This window comes from Caretta caretta, chromosome 3 (assembly GCF_965140235.1).
Source record: "Caretta caretta isolate rCarCar2 chromosome 3, rCarCar1.hap1, whole genome shotgun sequence".
Lineage (NCBI taxonomy): Eukaryota > Metazoa > Chordata > Testudines > Cheloniidae > Caretta > Caretta caretta.
In genome coordinates this window covers 56,133,617-56,151,490 of record NC_134208.1, presented here as the reverse complement: position 1 = coordinate 56,151,490, position 17,874 = coordinate 56,133,617, and the positions used below count along the sequence as shown (strand labels likewise).

Below are 17,874 nucleotides of genomic sequence, written 5' to 3'. Positions count from 1 at the left end.
TGTAGTTGTTAGTTAAGAACTGAAACTACAGCTGGAAACCAAACCAGTTCATCGTTATGTTAGTTTTGTTCAAAATAGGTATTAATCTTATATTCATGTATGTAGCGTTTAGACTCTGTGAAATGCTGGTAAGTTGATGCATGCATTAATTTAACTTGCAATGTCTGTATTCCATGTTACAAGATAAAATGTAAGTTTGTTTTATAACTGTAAAAATGCCTGTTTTTAACTTGTGAACTCAGACACGAAGAATAGCTCCACCCACCCATCCAGGAGGACTATAAAAATTAAATGGACCATCATAGGAAAAAACCTTTGTTAATTGCCCCCATCCACCTATGGGGGAGTAAGTGCAGGAGGCCTTCTCCCATCAGTTGGAATGCCAAAAGAGGGAAATAAAAATAGCTATGTAGTGAGGTGGTGTGGTTCCCTGCTGCCCCGGAGAGAGATGAGCCCCTCTGGACACCAGAGTGGGCAGAGCCAGGGAGCTTTGATTTAGTTGGGGATTGGTCCTGCTTTGAGCAGGGGGTTGGACTAGATGACCTCCTGAGGTCCCTTCCAACCCTGATATTCCATGATTCTATGGTTCTCTGAGCCCACCTCCCAGAGGGTCAAGTGTTGCCCCAGAAGTATAAAGGCCCGACCCCAGAGCTCATTGAGAGAGCAGCCATCGGGGAGGCCAGACGCCTCCGGCCTAGCTTGCGATTGGGAAAGCCCAGCTGTCTGCAGAAAACCTGAGGACTGGCCCGACCTGCCCTGCGCCAGCTACCCGGAGGAGTTGCTGAGCCTGCCCCGCGCCAGCTATCCCATGGAACCCATGGTGCTGGATCCCCCTGAGGACACCACCCTGACCCAGGTACCTCAAGAGGGGGAGTCTGGAAGTAGCGAGGGGGCAGCCGACGCTAGTCTGGCTGCAGCACTGTCAGAGCCCATGTCAGTGTGTTGTGGCCAGGATCCCCACTGACGCAGCAGCGGGTGTTCTGCTGCTGCTAGGGCCCCGGGCTGGGACGCAGTGGAGTGGGAGGGCCTGCGTCCCCCCCCACCACCCAATTCGTCGGTGGCAGTCTCCCCCGTCCTTTGGAACCTAGGGCCTGGGCTTACTGCTTATATACTACAGGAGGACTTGTGGCATCTTAGAGACTAATAAATTTATTTGAGCATAAGCTTTCGTGAGCTCTGTAGCTCATGAAAGCTTATGCTCAAATAAATTTATTAGCCTCTAAGGTGCCACAAGCCCTCCTTTTCTTTTTGCGGTTACAGACTAACACGGCTGCTACTCTGAAACCTGCTTATATACTGTTATTGCTCAGCCCCTGTCTGAGAGCCTGAGCTCCTGACCAATGTTCCCTTTAATTTTTGACAAGCCATGTGCACAAAAAATTTCTTCTATGCAAATTGTTGTGCTTCTGTGCAAATTTGTGTGTGGGCGGTGTTTCACCGTGTGCACAGGGTTTAGGATCGGTGTGTGTGCGCACATGCGCACAGCTTAGAGGGAACAGTGCTCCTGACTCACCATTGCCCCACCCTGACCTAGGGCCTGGGCTTACTGCTTATATACTGTTATTGCTCAGCCCCTGCCTGAGCGCCTGACTCACCATTTTCCTGCCCTGACCTAGGGCCTGGGCTTGTCATTATATACTGTTATTGCTCAGCCCTTGCCTGAGGGCCTGAGCACCTGACTCACCAGTGCCCCTGCCCTGTCTCAGGATCTGGGCTTGCTGTGTTTATTTGTACCTTCACTAAGGCCATACAGGAAGACTCCCGTGGCCGGACTAATTCCCTGCAAGAGCTGTTCCCAAAGGTAGTGAGGCGGTGTGGTTCCCTGCCACTCTGGAGAGATGAGCTCTGGCTAGCCTCTCTACAAGCTAACTGTGAAAATTTTTCAACTCTTTCAAGTTTGACGCTTACAAGGGCTGGAACTAGGAAACAAAAAGCCGAGATCCCCAGGGTCAATCTGGGTTAAGCCCTAAAAAGACATTCAATGCTGACAGATTGCTACACCTCTGTCACCTTTAGAATTACAAACTGAAACTCATTTGTGCGTATATGCTTGCTTGCTTTAACCTGTAAAACAACTCTCATTTCTCTTTCTTAGTTAATAAATCTTTAGTTTATTACAGGATTGGCTAAAGACTTTGTCTTTGGTGTCAGATCTAAGGTACAAATTGATCTGGGGTAGATGAGTGGTCTCTTGGCACTGGAAGCGACCTCAATATTTTGTGATTTTTGGTATACGTGATCATTTATCACTAAGTCCAGCTTGCCTGAGTGGCAAGACAGATTTGCGAGCCCAAGGGAGCTGTCTGCGACTCCATGGTAAGATTGTTACAGTCTTGTTAATTGTTAATACATTTGTTACTGGGTTGGTTAATTCTAATTAGAGAACATACCACTAGGTTGGGGGTGTCTGCCCTGTTTTTAACAGGCTACCCTGAGATTGGCACTCTCAGCTGTGACCCACTTCAGCCAGTGTGACATGGTCAATGTTGGATAGGTTTTCCACACTCTAGTTCACAACCTGGAAGACCGACTGATGATCACAAAAGCTTCAAGACCTCAAGATCTGACTCTGACATTCATTAGCAGAATAGTTTCTGGTTGTAGATTTCATTAAACACTTGGACCTGAAGACCTGACCTAGTAACTTGGATATAACCTATGGGGACAAGTTAAGAAGTCTCCACAATGAATTTAAATTCAGTGTCACATGTGAGGATGCTCTATAGCTCCCCCTACAGTGCTAAGTGGTGCTTCAGGCATTCCCTGCCTTAGTTCACAAGTTGCGGCCACCTGCTCAGAACAGGGCAGCTCATGCCGTAAGCTTAGCGTCAGTCTCTAAACAGATAACTAAAGGATAACAAAACTCAGAATTTAGCTGTCTGCACCTTTAAACAAACAAAACTCAAAGGCAGCTACTTAGGCTTTGTCTACATTGGCACTTTGTTGGCAAAACTTGTGTCGTTTAGGGGTGTTAAAAAACACATCTCCAAACAACAAATGTTTTACAGATGAAAAGCATCAGTGTGAACAGCATTTTGTCAGTAGGAGCGTTCTCCTGCCAACAAAGCCATTGCCGCTCGTGGGGGGGTGGAAGTCTTTTGTCGGCAGGAGAGCTCTATCCTGCCAACAAACAGCAGCTACACTGAGTGTTTTTCAGTGGCACGACTATAGTGGTACAGCTGTGTAGCCAAAAGCCTCGTAGTGTAGCCATACCCTTAGATGCAGCGTTTTAGGGCAAGGCCTTGACCTGACCCTGGAGTTCTGGGTTAGCACTGAAGAGTTCCTCCTCTGTCCCAGTCTCACCTTACATACCCCTAAGAAGATGCAGGCAAGCCGCCTTAACTGTCTTGCTAGTTCCTGATTAGTCATGTCCCCTCCTTGCCTATCTAGGCCGCTGGGGAGATGTCTACACTGCAATAAAACATCCCTGGCTGGCCTGGGTCAGCTGACTCTGGCTTGATGGGCTCAGGCTGTGGGTCTGTAAAATTGCAGTGTAGATATTTGGGCTTGGGCTGGAGCTCAGCCTCCTGTAAGAATAAGGCCTTTTCCTGTAGCCATACTGTAAGGCCTTTGTCTGGGGCCATATTAGGCGAGCAGCAGCCATTAACCAAGAAGCAGAAAGTCACATCCTCATGTTCCATCTAAATTACATTAAAACAATGTAATATCGGGCTGTTAAGGCGGTGATCCTGTTCTAACAGCACCCACCATCACCAGATAAAGAAACAGATCTTAAGATGGTAAAAGAAAACTTAATTTAATAGCATTCTGTATGGCAAGAAATCACTTATCAATAGTTGTGGTTGTGAAATCCCCATGTCTTTATGGTCCCACTTCTCTATTGTTTGTCTGTATGATCTCTGTCTGGTTCTTGGATTGTTTTTGTCTGTTACAGAATTAGTTTTGCTCAGTGTAAATTAATTAAGGTGGTGTGGTATGATTGGTTAGACAATTTTGTTACAGCATGCGAGGATTGGTTAGTAAAATTTTAGTAAAATGATTGGTTAAGGTATGGCTTACCAGGACTCAAGTTTCACTATATAAACTGGGATCCAAGAAGGAGACCAGCAGAAAGAACAGAAGAATAAGAAAAAGGAAAGACCTGGAAGAACAACTCACCTCAAAGACACGACCTATGATCAAAGCTGCTAAGATTCCTCTGCATGACTGTGACCTGTAGCAACCAGAATCCAGACGAGACTGACCTTACCTGGCCAACAGGGAAAGTCCGCCTGCCTGATCAGGATTGGTGAGCATAGCATTGTATGCTTAGCATGTGTATTCTGCATGGTAATTGTTAATAAATAGAGGATAAGGATATTAGTGTGTAAGGTTCTTTCACTGATAAAAGATCCTGCAAATCTGCAAAGAGTACGCCTTGACCCCTTGGAATTGGATATGGGTGGCTGCGAGTAACAGAGAATTTTGTGCGGGTAACACTCTGGGACCCTCCCTTTTCTTGGGATCTCAGCCTGCTCTCCAGCCCAAGCCAAAGGTCTACACTGTAATTTTATAGCCACACAGCCCAAGCCACCTGACCTGAGCCAGCTGTGCATGTTTTATTGCAGTATAGACCTACCTTGGAAGACTAAGTAGCATGGTTTGAGTGGATTTTCCTTGAGCAGAGGGGTGTCAGGGCACCTTTGCCTCCAGAGGGAGATAAACAAGGCCTGTTAAACACTGTCACAGTCACATTTACTACTAAGGTTCCATTTACACATGCATTTCACAGGGTGAATTATAAAGAATTTATAGATATTTATAAGCATGTTACAGACAAACAGTAAATATTACAGATGGTTATAAGCAACCTATTGAGCTGTTGGAATCCATAAATATTGATTAACTATTAAGCCATCTACTAATCATTTATTAACCCTTAATATATAAATGGAACCTTGACACATCTATAAGTGTGACAAAATTTAATATGAATAAAAAAAAGCAGTATGAGGCTTCAGTCCTTACAAAGAGTGAGGAGGCATGATAGTGTCCTTGGACTTGAGAGAACTGAAGACTGCACAGACAGCAGTTCCCGTTTCCATAGCTAAGAGAGAATTCAATACCACAAACAACAAAGAATCAGAATCGTAGGACTGGAAGAGACCTTGAGAGGTCATCTAGTCCAGTCCCCTGCATTCAAGGCAGGACTAAGTGTTATCTAGCCCATCCGTGACAGATGTTTGTCTAACCTGGTCTCAAAAATTTCTAATGATGGAGATTTCACAACCTCCCTAGGCAGTTTATTGCAGTGCTTATCCACCCTGACAGGAACTTTACCTAATGTCCAACCTAAACCTCCCTTGCTGCAATTTAAGCCCATTGCTTCTTGTAGTATCCTCAGAGGTTAAAAAGAACAATTTTTCTCCCTCTTCCTTGTAGCAACCTTTTATGTACTTGAAAACTTATGTCCCTCCTTAGGCTTCTCTTCTCCAGACTAAACAAACCCATTTTTTAAAATCTTCCCTCATAGGTCATGTTTTCTAGACCTTTAATCAACCTTTCTCCAATTTATCCACATCTTTCCTGAAATGTGGTGCTCAGAACTGGATACAATGAATCATAGAATATCAGGGTTGGAAGGGACCTCAGGAGGTCATCTAGTCCAACCCCCTGCTCAAAGCAGGACCGATCCCCAATTAAATCATCCCAGCCAGGGCTTTGTCAAGCCTCACAAATGCTCCAGTTGAGGCCTAAACAGCACGGAGTAGAGCTGAAGGATTACTTCTCATGTCTTGCTTACAATACTCCTGCTAATACATCCCAGAAGAATGTTTGCTTTTTTTGTTTGCAACAAGGTTACATTGTTGACTTATATTTAGCTTGTGATCCACTATGATTCCCAGGTTCCTTTCCACAGTACTCCTTCCTAGTCATTTCCAATTTTGTACGTGTGCAACCTTCCTAAGTAGAGTACTTTACATTTGTCCTTATTGAATTTCATCCTAGTTACTTCAGACCATTTCTCCAGTTTGTTCAGAGCATTTTGAATTTTAATCCTATCCTCCAAAGTACTTGCAACCCCTCCGAGCTTGGTATCGTCCACAAACTTTATAAGTGTACTCTATATGCCATTATCTAAACCACTGATGAAGATATTGAACAGAACCGGACCCAGAACTGATCCCTAAGGGACTCCACTTGATATGTCCTTCCAGCTTGACTGTGAACCACTGATAACTACTCTCTGGGAATGGTTTTCCAACCAGTTAAACACCCACCTTATAGTAGCTCCATCCAGGTTGTATTTCCCTAGCTTGTTTATGAGAAGGTTGTGCGAGACAATATCAAAAGCCTTACTAAAGTCAAGATATACCACATTTACTGCTTCCCCTCATCCATAAGGCTTGTTACCCTGTCAAAGAAAGGTTGGTTTGACACAATTTGTTCTTAACAAATCCATGCTGACCGTTACTTATCACCCTATCTTCTAGGTCAGGGGTGGGCAAACTTTTTGGCCCAAGGGCCACATCTGGGTGGGGAAATTGCATGCAGGGCCATGAATGCAGGACTGGGTCAGGGGGCTGGGGTGGGTGAGAGAATGAAGTGTGCTAGAAGGAGATATGGGCAAGGGGTTGGGGCGGAGGAAGGGTGCAGGGTGTATGAGGGGGCTCAGGGAAGGGTGTTGGGGTGCAGGAGGGGGTGTGGAGTGTGGGAGGGGGCTCAGGGCAGGAGGGGTTCGGGGTGTGGGCTCTGGCCCGGTGCTGCTTACCTGGAGGGGCTCCGGGGTGGCAGTGGGGCACAGCAGGACCAGGGCAGGCTCCCTGCCTGCTCTTGCCCCGTGCCACTTCCGGAAGCGGATGGCACCACGTCCCTGTGGCCTCCGGGGAAGAGGGGGCAGAGGGCTCCGCAAGCTGCCCTCGCCTGTGGGTACCTCCCCCAAAGCTCCCATTGGCCGTGGTTCCCCGTTCCTGACCAATGGGAGCTGTGGGGTGGGGGGGGCAGTACCTGCAGGCGAGGGCAGCGCACAGAGCCCTCTGCTCCCTCTCCCCCAGGGGCCACAGGGACATGGTGCCGGCTGCTTCCGGGAGCAACACAGGGCCCGCAGCGCCATGGGGGTGGCAATCCCGTGGGCCGTAGTTGGGCCCAAAGCCTTGATGGGCCGGATGCGGCCCATGGGCCGTAGTTTGCCCATCCCTGTTCTAGGTGTTTGCAAACTGATTGCCTAATAATACGCTCCATTATCTTTCCAGGTACTGAAGTTAGCTGACCAGTCTGTAATTCCCCGCATTGTCCTTATTTCACTTTTTAATCGATTGGCACTATATTTGCCTTTTTTCCAATCCTCCGGAATTTCTCCTGTCTTCCATGACTTCTCAAAGATAATCACTAATGGCTCAGATATCTCCTTAGTTAGCTCTTTGAGTATTCTAGAATGTATGTCTTCAAGTCACCAGAGCCTGATAAAAATCTAACTTGTAAACTGGTGTAATAGTAATAGGATGAAATTTAATAGTGAGAAGTGTAAGGTTATGCATTTAGGGATTAATAACAAGAATTTTAGTTATAAGCTGGGGACGTATCAATTAGAAGTAATGGAGGAGGAGAAGGACCTTGGAGAATTGGTTGATCATAGGTTGACTATGAGCCGCCAATGTGATATGGCCGTGAAAAAAGCTAATGCGGTCTTGGGATGCATCAGGCGGGATGCATTTCCAGTAGAGATAAGGCGGTTTTAGTACCGTTATAAAAGGCACTGGTGAGACCTCACCTGGAATACTGTGTGCAGTTCTGGTCTCCCATGTTTAAGAAGGATGAATTCAAACTGGAACAGGTACAGAGAAGGGCTACTAGGATGATCCAAGGAATGGAAAACTTGTCTTATGAAAGGAGACTCAAGAGCTTGGCTTGTTTAACTTAACTAAAAGAAGGTTGAGGGGAGATATGATTGCTCTCTATAAATATATCAGAGGGATAAATACCGGAGAGGGAGAGGAATTATTTAAGCTCAGCACCAATGTAGACACAAGAACAAATGGATATAAACTGGTCATTGGGAAGTTTAGACTTGAAATTAGACGAAGGTTTCTAACCATCAGAAGAGTGAAGTTTTGGAGTAGCCTTCCAAGGGAAGCAGTGGGGGCAAAAGCCCTATCGGCTTTAAGATTAAACTCGATAAGTTTATGGAGGAGATGGTATGATGGGATAACATGATTTTGGTAATTAATTGATCTTTAAATATTCAAGGTAAATAGGCCCAATGGCCTGTGATGGGATGTTAGATGGGGTGGGATCTGAGTTACTACAGAAAATTCTTTCCTGGGTATCTGGCTGGTGAGTCTTGCCCATATGCTCAGGGTTTAGCTGATCGCCATATTTGGGGTCGGGAAGGAATTTTCCTCCAGGGCAGATTGGAAGAGGCCCTGGAGATTTTTCACCTTCCTCTGTAGCATGGGGCACGGGTCACTTGCTGGAGGATTCTCTGCTCCTTTAAGTCTTTAAACCACGATTTGAGGACTTCAATAGCTCAGACATAGGTGAGAGGTTTTTTGCAGGAGTGGGTGGGTGAGATTCTGTGGCCTGCGTTGTGCAGGAGGTCGGACTAGATGATCATAATGGTCCCTTCTGACCTTCGTATCTATGAATCTAAGTAATTTTTCACTTGTTCTCTCCCTATTTTAGCCTCTGATCCGATCTCATTTTCATTGAAATTCGCTATGTTAGATGTCCAATCGCTATGAAACTTTTTGGTGAAAACTGAAATAAGGAAGTCATTTAGCATTTCTGCCATTTCCACATTTTTCTGTTATTGTTCCCCCACTAAGTAATGGGCCTACCCTCTCAGTGATCTTCCTCTTGCTTCTAATGTATTTGTAGAATGTTTTCTTGTTCCCCTTTATGTCTTTAGCTAGTTTAAGCTCATTTTGTGCCTTTCTAATTTTGTCCCTACATACTTGTGTTTTTTGTTTATCCTTTGCAATTTGACCTAGTTTCCACTTTTTGTTGAACTCTTTTTTGAGTTTCAGATCATTGAAGATCTCCTAGGTAAGCCAGGGTGGTCTTTTGCCATATTTCTTATCTTTCTTATGCAGTGGGATAGTTTGCTCTTGTACCCATAATAATGTCTCTTTGAAAAACTGCCAACTTTCTTGAACTATTTTTCCTCTTAGACTTGCTTCCCATGGGATCTTACCTACCAAATTCCCAAGTTTACTGATGTCTGACTTCTTGAAATCCATTATCTTTATTTTGATGTTTGCCCTCCTACCATTGCTTATAATCATGAGCTGTACCATTTCATGATCAGTTTCACCCAAGCTGCCTTTCACTTTCAAATGCTCATCATGCATCCTAGTTCCATTGCCTCCCAATGTGAAGATAGCCCAACAATGTTCACAAGTAAATATGGACAATCAGTCAGAATGTCTGTTTCAAGAATATGTTGTATCAGGGCTTCTGAGTTGGTCAAGACTGCATGAAGAGCATGCTGTGAGAGACTTCACTCAGAGGCCAGCACCAAATAGTCTCCCCAGGTCTTGGGGTGGCTCTTTTGGGCAGTCCAGGGGGCCCAGAGGCCATGGCACAATTTTGTTCCCTCTCCTGGCATCCTTCAGGATCTCTCAGGGAGCTGGGGAGGGAGGAAGGAAGGGTAGGAGGACCCAGGCCCTCACTCTCCACCAGGTCCTGGCCCATGGCCCAAGGGGAGAGAAGCGAGGAGTGGCTCAGTGCCTTCTAGCTGCTACTCTAGATAAGCCTTCACTGGACTGCTTCCTAGCTTCCCTGTTTTCCCTTCAGTTTTGGGCATGGCCCCAGCCTTTTCCTTGCACAGTCTTCAGTAATTAAGAGCCCCAGTATGGAGGGGTGGGTTAGAGAGAGAAGCTTCTCAGCTCACTCTCAGAGTCTAGTTGTTCCCCCTGGACTTGAAGCTGGGGGGAAAGTGGGCAGGGTACGGCCTCTGGTCTCCCAGGCAAGTCTTACTCACAGTCCCAGTTCTCTCCCTGTAGATAGTTCTGCTTCAGCAGCTACTAACTCACTGTTTTCTTACAACCAATCTCTCCTTCACTCACCTGCACAGCTGGACTACCAGAGCTCCCTTTTAAGCAGGTCCTCCAGAGGGAGCATGTGAGGCAACTGTTGAGGGGTGGGGCCTTCTTGGCCCAGTACTGTTCCACCACTCCTTTAACCTTACTGTGGGCTCTGTAAACATCATCACACACGCATAAAAGAGGAACAATCCTAACAATGAGATCCGCACAGTCTCACAGGAGTAGTGGTGTCTCCTGGGCTGGGGATGGTACTTGAACTGTGAATGGAGATTATAAAGAGTATGCAATGCTCCTTTTTCTTCCCATCTGACCTCAGATATAAGTCTAGGTAGCAAAATGGTGAATGTTTTTATCATATAAGCACGTGCTGCTTCTTTTACTCTTGCTAAACTATTTATATTACTCATACGCTGTAGGAGTAAATCCATCTTGCAGAACCAAATGTACTGCATAGTGCATATTTTTCTGCTTTTAGAGAGCTTATATCACTCAACCTTCCTTTTTGAAAAATCATTGAAATATTTAATGTTTTAGGCTGTCTGTCCATAATGTGGCCTATATCCATTAGCATAAAATTAAGTTAGTTCACTTACAACCATTTGAAAGGCAGATATTGCAAATGAACAGCAATCAACAATTCAGTATTTTCAAAGTGTAGTTTATGGAGCATATATACATTGTCATGAACTAAAATACCACAGACAAAAGAAGCTATTACTGTCAAATTCTTGCTAAAGGAGGGTAGGAAAAAACAAAGCCACAGTTTAAGTAGCATCCATTTCACCTGTTATACTGACCTCAAATAATTTGCTACTAACTACTGACTGTCAGACGATTGTTGGGTGTTGTAGGTTTGCTACAGTGAACTAAGGGATTAGCAAACATCACACGAGATGTAAATATACACTGTCAATTGTTTTTTTGCAATAAAAGTTTTTTGCAATTATTTTTATTAATCTGCTCAGGTTATCTGTGCCCCGAAGAGCCTGCCTGTGCCAAAGGACAAGGGGCTCCCTGGTATCTAACAGTGAGTCTCAGTTGGCCTGACCAGCTCAGTATACCCCAACTCACTGTTGGCATAAACTTTATCTAAAAGATGTCATGGAAGGTATGCTAGAATGACATGCTAGTCATTAATATTATTGTGTGGTGTTTGTATAAGTGATATATGGAAAATTATAAGTGTGCTGGAAATATGTTCTTAAAATGTTTGTGAGGTAGGGCATAAGGCACCCTGCCCTAGACAAAGGAATGTGGTTCTTTCTGCTTGAATGTGTCTCCAATGTATACTGAGCAAAGAGAGACAATAGAAGTATATTTATATAAATAGCAAACAAAGCCATCAGACTAGCTCATGGGGGAGATAGCCACTTAACTATCATAGTGGCGTAGAGGAAACTGCAAAAATTAACGTAGGCTCAACTCCCAGGTTGCACAGCAAGCTGAGTCCCTAGGAGGGCTTCCTGCCTTGACAAAAGAAATTGTGAGGATATAAGCAGAGAGAGAAAGCCATTTTGGCATCCTTCACCTGAGGAGACAATGAAACCAAGTGCTTTAGGCTCTGTGTTGTATCCTGACTAAGGACTGGGCAGCCATGCTTGAAGAACAACTGTGGTGAGAAAACTACTCCAAACAAAAGTTTGTTAAGTTTAGGTTTTAGTGTTAGAAACATTTTTATTTTTGTTTGTTTGTAACCATTTCTATCCCAATTCCTTCTACTCTGTATCAGCTAAATAGAAGTTCTTTGTTAATAAACTTAATCTTGTTTTATTACACAACCATCTCAGTGCAGTGTTTCAAACTGAAGAGTAAAATTCTCAGCCAAACTAACAGGCTGGTGGCTAGGTACTGTCTCTTTAAAGAAGCAGAAAACTTGACAAGGTTTTGTGAGGGACTAAGCACTGCAGAAGAGATGGTTTTGGGGAGACTGGGAAGTCGAAGGCTATTGGTGTCACAAGGAATAGCCAGGCTGATGGAAGCCAGGGAGAAGTCATGGTGCTGTAAGCAGGCCGCTGGTGCCAGGGCTCTAAGCTGCACTGTATAGAAGCACCTAAGGCTACAGGGCAGGTGGTGACATAACCCCTTACTTGTTTGGATGAACCCCCCAAAGCATCACAGTACCTCAGGCAATTTATACCCTGCATAGGTTGGTTGTTAATTTTTTAAAAACAGTTCTTGACATGCCTTAGCCTAGCAGTTTCAGATTTAATTTTAGTTCATTTTTAATTTAATATTCTGAAAATTCATCTCTAATTTGTTCTGAAATGAAAAAGGACTACAATGCTCAGGAAAGCTTGAAATTTCTGATATTTCAAATTGCCAAGTGTAAACAGACCGCACTTTGCGGAGACAATAAAGCTGCAGTAAACTGAGCAAGGACCTAAACAATCAACATTAACCCTGGATACCAAAGACAGAATACTAAATGCAATTACAGCACTCGTGTTAGCGAAGGAAAAACTTCATCTGATAATTTAGGAAAATTACTTAGAAAAATTGAGTTTGTACCTTTTTTTATTATGGAAACCACAGGAGATGTTTTATTATGGGAATTAAACAGAGCTTATCCTAATGCAAGATGATATTTACAATTCCCCCCCTGAAGAATCTAAATTGTAAAAATTTACGTAGACAAAATTTTAGAAAAAGCTACACTTCTAAAGACAAATGTAAAGTCAGAGAAAGAGCCAGATATGTACAACATTTCCATTTTTATTTTGAGTGTCATTGCTGACTTTCTACTATGCATAGTCAGCCGCACCTCAGTCCCTGGAAAAATCATGGAGCAGGTCCTCAAGGAATCAATTCTGAAGCACTTAGAGGAGAGGAAAGTGATCAGGAACAGTCAGCATGGATTCACCAATGGCAAGTCATGCCTGACTAATCTAATTGCCTTCTATGATGAGATAACTGGCTCTGTGGGTGAGGGGAAAGCAGTGGATGTGTTGTTCCTTGACTTTAGCAAAGCTTTTGACATGGTCTCCCACAGTATTCTTGCCAGCAAGTTAAAGTAGTATGGGCTGGATGAATGGATGATAAGGTGGATAGAAAGCTGGCTAGACTGTTGGGCTCAACGGGTAGTGATCAATGGCTCCATGTCTAGTTGGCAGCCGGTATCAAGCGGAGTGCCCCAAGGGTCAGTCCTCGGGCAGGTTTTGTTCAATATCTTCATTAATGATCTGGAGGATGGAGTGGATTGCACCCTCAGCAAGTTTGCTGATGACACTAAACTGGGAGGAGAGGTAGATACGCTGGAGGGTAGGGATAGGATACAGAGAGACCTAGACAAATTAGAGGATTGGGCCAAAAGAAATCTGATGAGGTTCAACAAGGACAAGTACAGAGTCCTGCACTTAGGACGGAAGAATCCCATACACTGCTACAGACAAGGGACCGAATAGCTAGGCAGCAGTTCTGCAGAAAAGGACCTAGGGGTTACAGTGGACGAGAAGCTGGATATGAGTCAACAGGGTGCCTTTGTTGCCAAGAAGGCCAATGGCATTTTGGGATGTATAAGTAGGGGCATTGCCAGCAGATCGAGGGATGTGATTGTTCCCCTCTATTCGACATTGGTGAGGCCTCATCTGGAGTACTGTGTCCAATTTTGGGCCCCACACTACAAGAAGGATGTGGAAAAATTGGAAAGAGGTCAGCGGAGGGCAGCAAAAATGATGAGGGGACTGGAACACATGACTTACAAGGAGAGGCTGAGGGAACTGGGATTGTTTAGTCTGAAGAAGAGAAGAATGAGGGGGGATTTGATAGCTGCTTTCAACTACTGAAGTGGGGTTCCAAAGAGGATGGCTGTTCTCAGTAGTGGCAGATGACAGAACAGGGAGCAATGGTCTCAAGTTTCAGTGGGGGAGGTCTAGGTTGGATATTAGGAAAAACTTTTTCACTATGAGGGTGGTGAAACACTGGAATGCGTTACCTAGGGAGGTGGTGGAATCTCCTTCCTTAGAAGGTTTTAAGGTCAGGCTTGACAAAGCCCTGGCTGGGATGATTTAGTTGGGGATTGGTCCTGCTTTGAGCAGGGGGTTGGACTAGGTGACCTCCTGAGGTCCCTTCCAACCCTGAGATTCTATGATATTTTTAGTAATTTACACATGGGAAGTGGCTGCAGAGAAACCTTCTGACAATTATTTTCTTTACTGGTGCATGCACACGGAAATCCTCCCAGACTGCACATCTCTGCAGGCAAAGCAGCAAATATATTCTTAAATACCGTTCACAATTTGGAACCCCCAAAGACTTAATGCATGCCATGCACTACCTTGGATTAAAAAAAAAAAACGACCGATTGACACCATTTTGATTGACATCACAAGAATAGCCTGATCTCCAGATCTTGCTCAGATGACTCACTCCTGAGGCACACCAAATTTCAGAAAAATCTGACTAAGCATGTTGAGTTCAGAAGACAGAGGTGGTAATGCAACCTTAACTATAGTGGCACTGCTGCACCATTATTCTCGTAGCAACACTCAGTCACTTCCAAATTGTGTTGGAATTAAATTGATAACCTGGAGGTGAAAGCTCTTTATTCCAAAAAACAATCCTCAGAGCCATCCAGTCCCCTATTATATTGTTCTATTTTAAAATGTAGCTTTCAGTAGAAGGATCCAAAATTCAAATTGTAATTAAACTTAATTTTCAAATATATTTCACAATTTATTTCTGATGCGAAGAGCTTCTCATTTTATCATTTCAGACAACTGGGTTTCAAGAAATGGGTACAATTTACTTTTAAAATGGTAAAAAAATTATAAAATATGATTACAATAAATTGTGTGGGGAAGTTCTTAGGTAATACTGAAATTGAATTGTCAGATTTTCAGAGAATTTACTCACTGTTCTCTGCCTAATACTATTAGCATGAAATGCTCATTCCATTTCATACTCATCTTACTATAGATAAAACCATTGAGATTTGTATTGTTGAACTGCATTTGTGTGTTCTTAATCCCAACTGCCTTATTAACATTCATAAACAATCTTTTTAATTAGTAACTGAATTTAAGTCATTTGAACCTGAGAGTCAATATTCATATTATGCCATTCATAATATTATACCACTCCACCCCTAAATTAGGCCAATTTAATCAACATAGCTATTCTACATAAACATACTAAGCAGAGAAACACATGCGAGCATTACTCCAGACATTCAAATAGATTTAAATATATTTTTAACCTCTGATATTCATTTTAAAGATGCAAGAATAAGAGTTCATCTACATGTTGACAGTACAAAGCCTCCCAGGATTTCATGAAATTTCCCGTAAAGTGTTAGGATATAGATATTCAGGCCTGTCTGTAAAGGCCTGTACTTTAAGAATTTAGGTGTATTCTTATCACTTGGCTAGTTAGAGGTATAAAAGAAAGAATCAAAATCACTGTCTGCCATTGTAAGGTCCTTCTCTTACTGTGACAGTCTGAGGCCCTGTTCTTAGGCTAAGCCCTTTGGCTAAGCGACAGAGGCCGCCATAAGCTGGGAAGCGACCGGTCACATCCTCACATTCCAAAGTAGTCACATTGAAAGAAGGTGCTATTGGGCTGTTAGGAATACAATCCTGCCCTGATAGTGCCTATCACCTCCAGAGAAAGGGAAGTGCCTAGAAAATGTAAAAGGAAACTGAGGTTGATAGTTTTCTGTCTGGTAAGAACTCACTTATCAATAGACACAGCTGGGAAACTCTTATGTCTTTATAGATGTAGTTGTGAAATCCTCACTTCTGTATTGTTTTGTCATTATAGTTCCCACTTTGCTATTGTTTATTGGCATGGTCTCTGTCTGGTTCTGTGATTGTTTCTGTCTGCTGTATAATTAATTTTGCTGGGTGTAAACTAATTAAGGTGGTGGGATATAATTGGTTAGCTAATCATGTTACAATATATTAGGATTGGTTAGTTAAATTTCAGTAGAATGATTGGTTAAGGTATAGCTAAGAATATTACTATATAAATTAGGGGCAAACAGGAAGTAAGTTGGGATTCGAAAATAAGGAAAAAGTATTTAAGCTTGCTGGAAGTTCACCCCAATAAACATTGAATTGTTTGCACCTTCGGACTTCGGGTATTGTTGCTCTCTGTTCATGCGAGAAGGACCGGGGAAGTAAGTGGGTGAAGGAATAAGCCCCCTAACATAAACTATTTTTAAAAAATTGTTGAAATACTGTAACAATTTTATGACACTGAAATGTTGTCTTAACATTTTCTATGCAATTATGTGTACAAACATACTGTGATGGACTCCCCCCAGGGTGCCACCTGGAACTGGGGTACCACTGAGCCCTCTGACCAACCAGCCTGGGCTCCCCCTCACACTGTGCTGCTGTGACAAGTTGCGAAGCCCTCCAAGCTTGCACCTTCACCGGCATTCACACAGGTAGGGGGACACACCCAGCTGCAGTTACATGCAGGCTCTCTAATCACCAGCATCTCAGCCTAGGACCCCAGAGCAGTACGGTCCTGCCCTGGTCAAATCTGGCCAGTATATGGGCTTAAAACCTGGTCCACCTCTCCCTCAATGTGAAGAGGACCAGGTAGTTACTCGTTGGAACCAAGCTGAGATTTTCCCCAGACACCCTCGTCAAATGCACACTGGTTTGGAGTAAAACATAAAATAAGTTTATTAACTACAAAAGGATAGATATTACGTGATTATAAATGATAGCAAACAGATCAAAGCAGATTACCTAGTAAATAAACAAAACCACAAACAGAGTTTAACATACTAGATAGGTAGGATATGAATTAGCAAATTCTCACCCTGAGTGATAAACAGGCTGGCAGATTCTTAAGAAGCAAGCTGCACTAATTTACAGCTTGGAATCCCCAAGTGTTTCATTCACAGGCTAAAAAGCCCTTTAGCCTGGGTCGAGCACTTCCCCCCCAGTTCAGTTTTATGTTCCTCAGGTATTTCCAGGAATCTTCTTGGGTGGGGAGTCAGTGAAGAACCACAATGATGTCTCTCCCCTGCCTTAAATAGCTTTTGCATATGGCAGGAACCCTTTGTCTCAAAGCTTGATTCCCACGCCAGTCACTGGGAAAACACTGGTATCCCAAGATGGAGTCCAGCACCAGGTGACCAGGTCACATGTGCCTGTAATGTCACAGCAGCCATAACTCAGATGCTGTTTTTAGCGTCCTCAGGCAGGCCTCCCTTTCCCCCGCAGTGTGAAATAAGCTTCTTCTAAGGCCTATTGTTCTTCCTAATGGCTTATTAACTTAAATGGGTGCTTCCCAGCCATCTAGACAGAGTCTTTTGTCTAGTGGGTGTTCCCCATGTCTAAGCACATTTGTAACACATATACATAGTCAATATTCCTAACTTCAGATACAAAAATTATACATGCATAGACGTAAGATAATCATATTCAATAAATCATAACCGTTTCAATGATATCTTACATGACCCATCTTGCAAAAATACTTCATAGTTATGCCATAATCATATTGTAATATCTCTATGAAGAATATGGGGTGCAGTGTCACACATACCTTTTTCCCAGGAAGCCCAGAAGCACCATCTTCTCCTTTAACACCCACTTCACCCTAAAAGATAAATTGCATATTTAGAGATTTTGAAGATTTCTAAGTTTGCCTTGCTACCAAAGCAACATGTTATTAACAGATTGATTTATTTCCCATGTATATAGTTTTGTTTTCTACCAAGCTTTACAAAATATCACAAAAGGGGCTCTCATTGTGAGAGCATTCTTTAGTGAAAATATGAGCTATGTAAACTTGGGAAAAAAACCTTATGGCATAATATTAAAATCCTCACTTAAAAAAAAAAGAGAAAAGAAAAGCAATTCAGAATTAAGGCCTGGTAACTACTCATACACATGATTAACTTTGCTACCCCAAGCACTCCCATTGATTT

The 17,874-nt window shown here is 43.4% G+C and overlaps 1 protein-coding gene across 4 annotated transcripts in view; it reads right to left on the bottom strand.

Moving 5' to 3' along the window:
* Positions 1-17,874, bottom strand: part of COL19A1 (collagen type XIX alpha 1 chain) — a 339,106-nt gene that overhangs the window by 257,957 nt on the left and 63,275 nt on the right. For all 4 annotated transcript variants that reach the window (XM_048846009.2, XM_075126514.1, XM_048846011.2 and 1 more), the window contains exon 10: positions 17,490-17,543. In XM_048846009.2, coding sequence (XP_048701966.2) covers positions 17,490-17,543 — 54 coding nt within the window. The remainder of the gene's footprint in view (positions 1-17,489; positions 17,544-17,874) is intronic.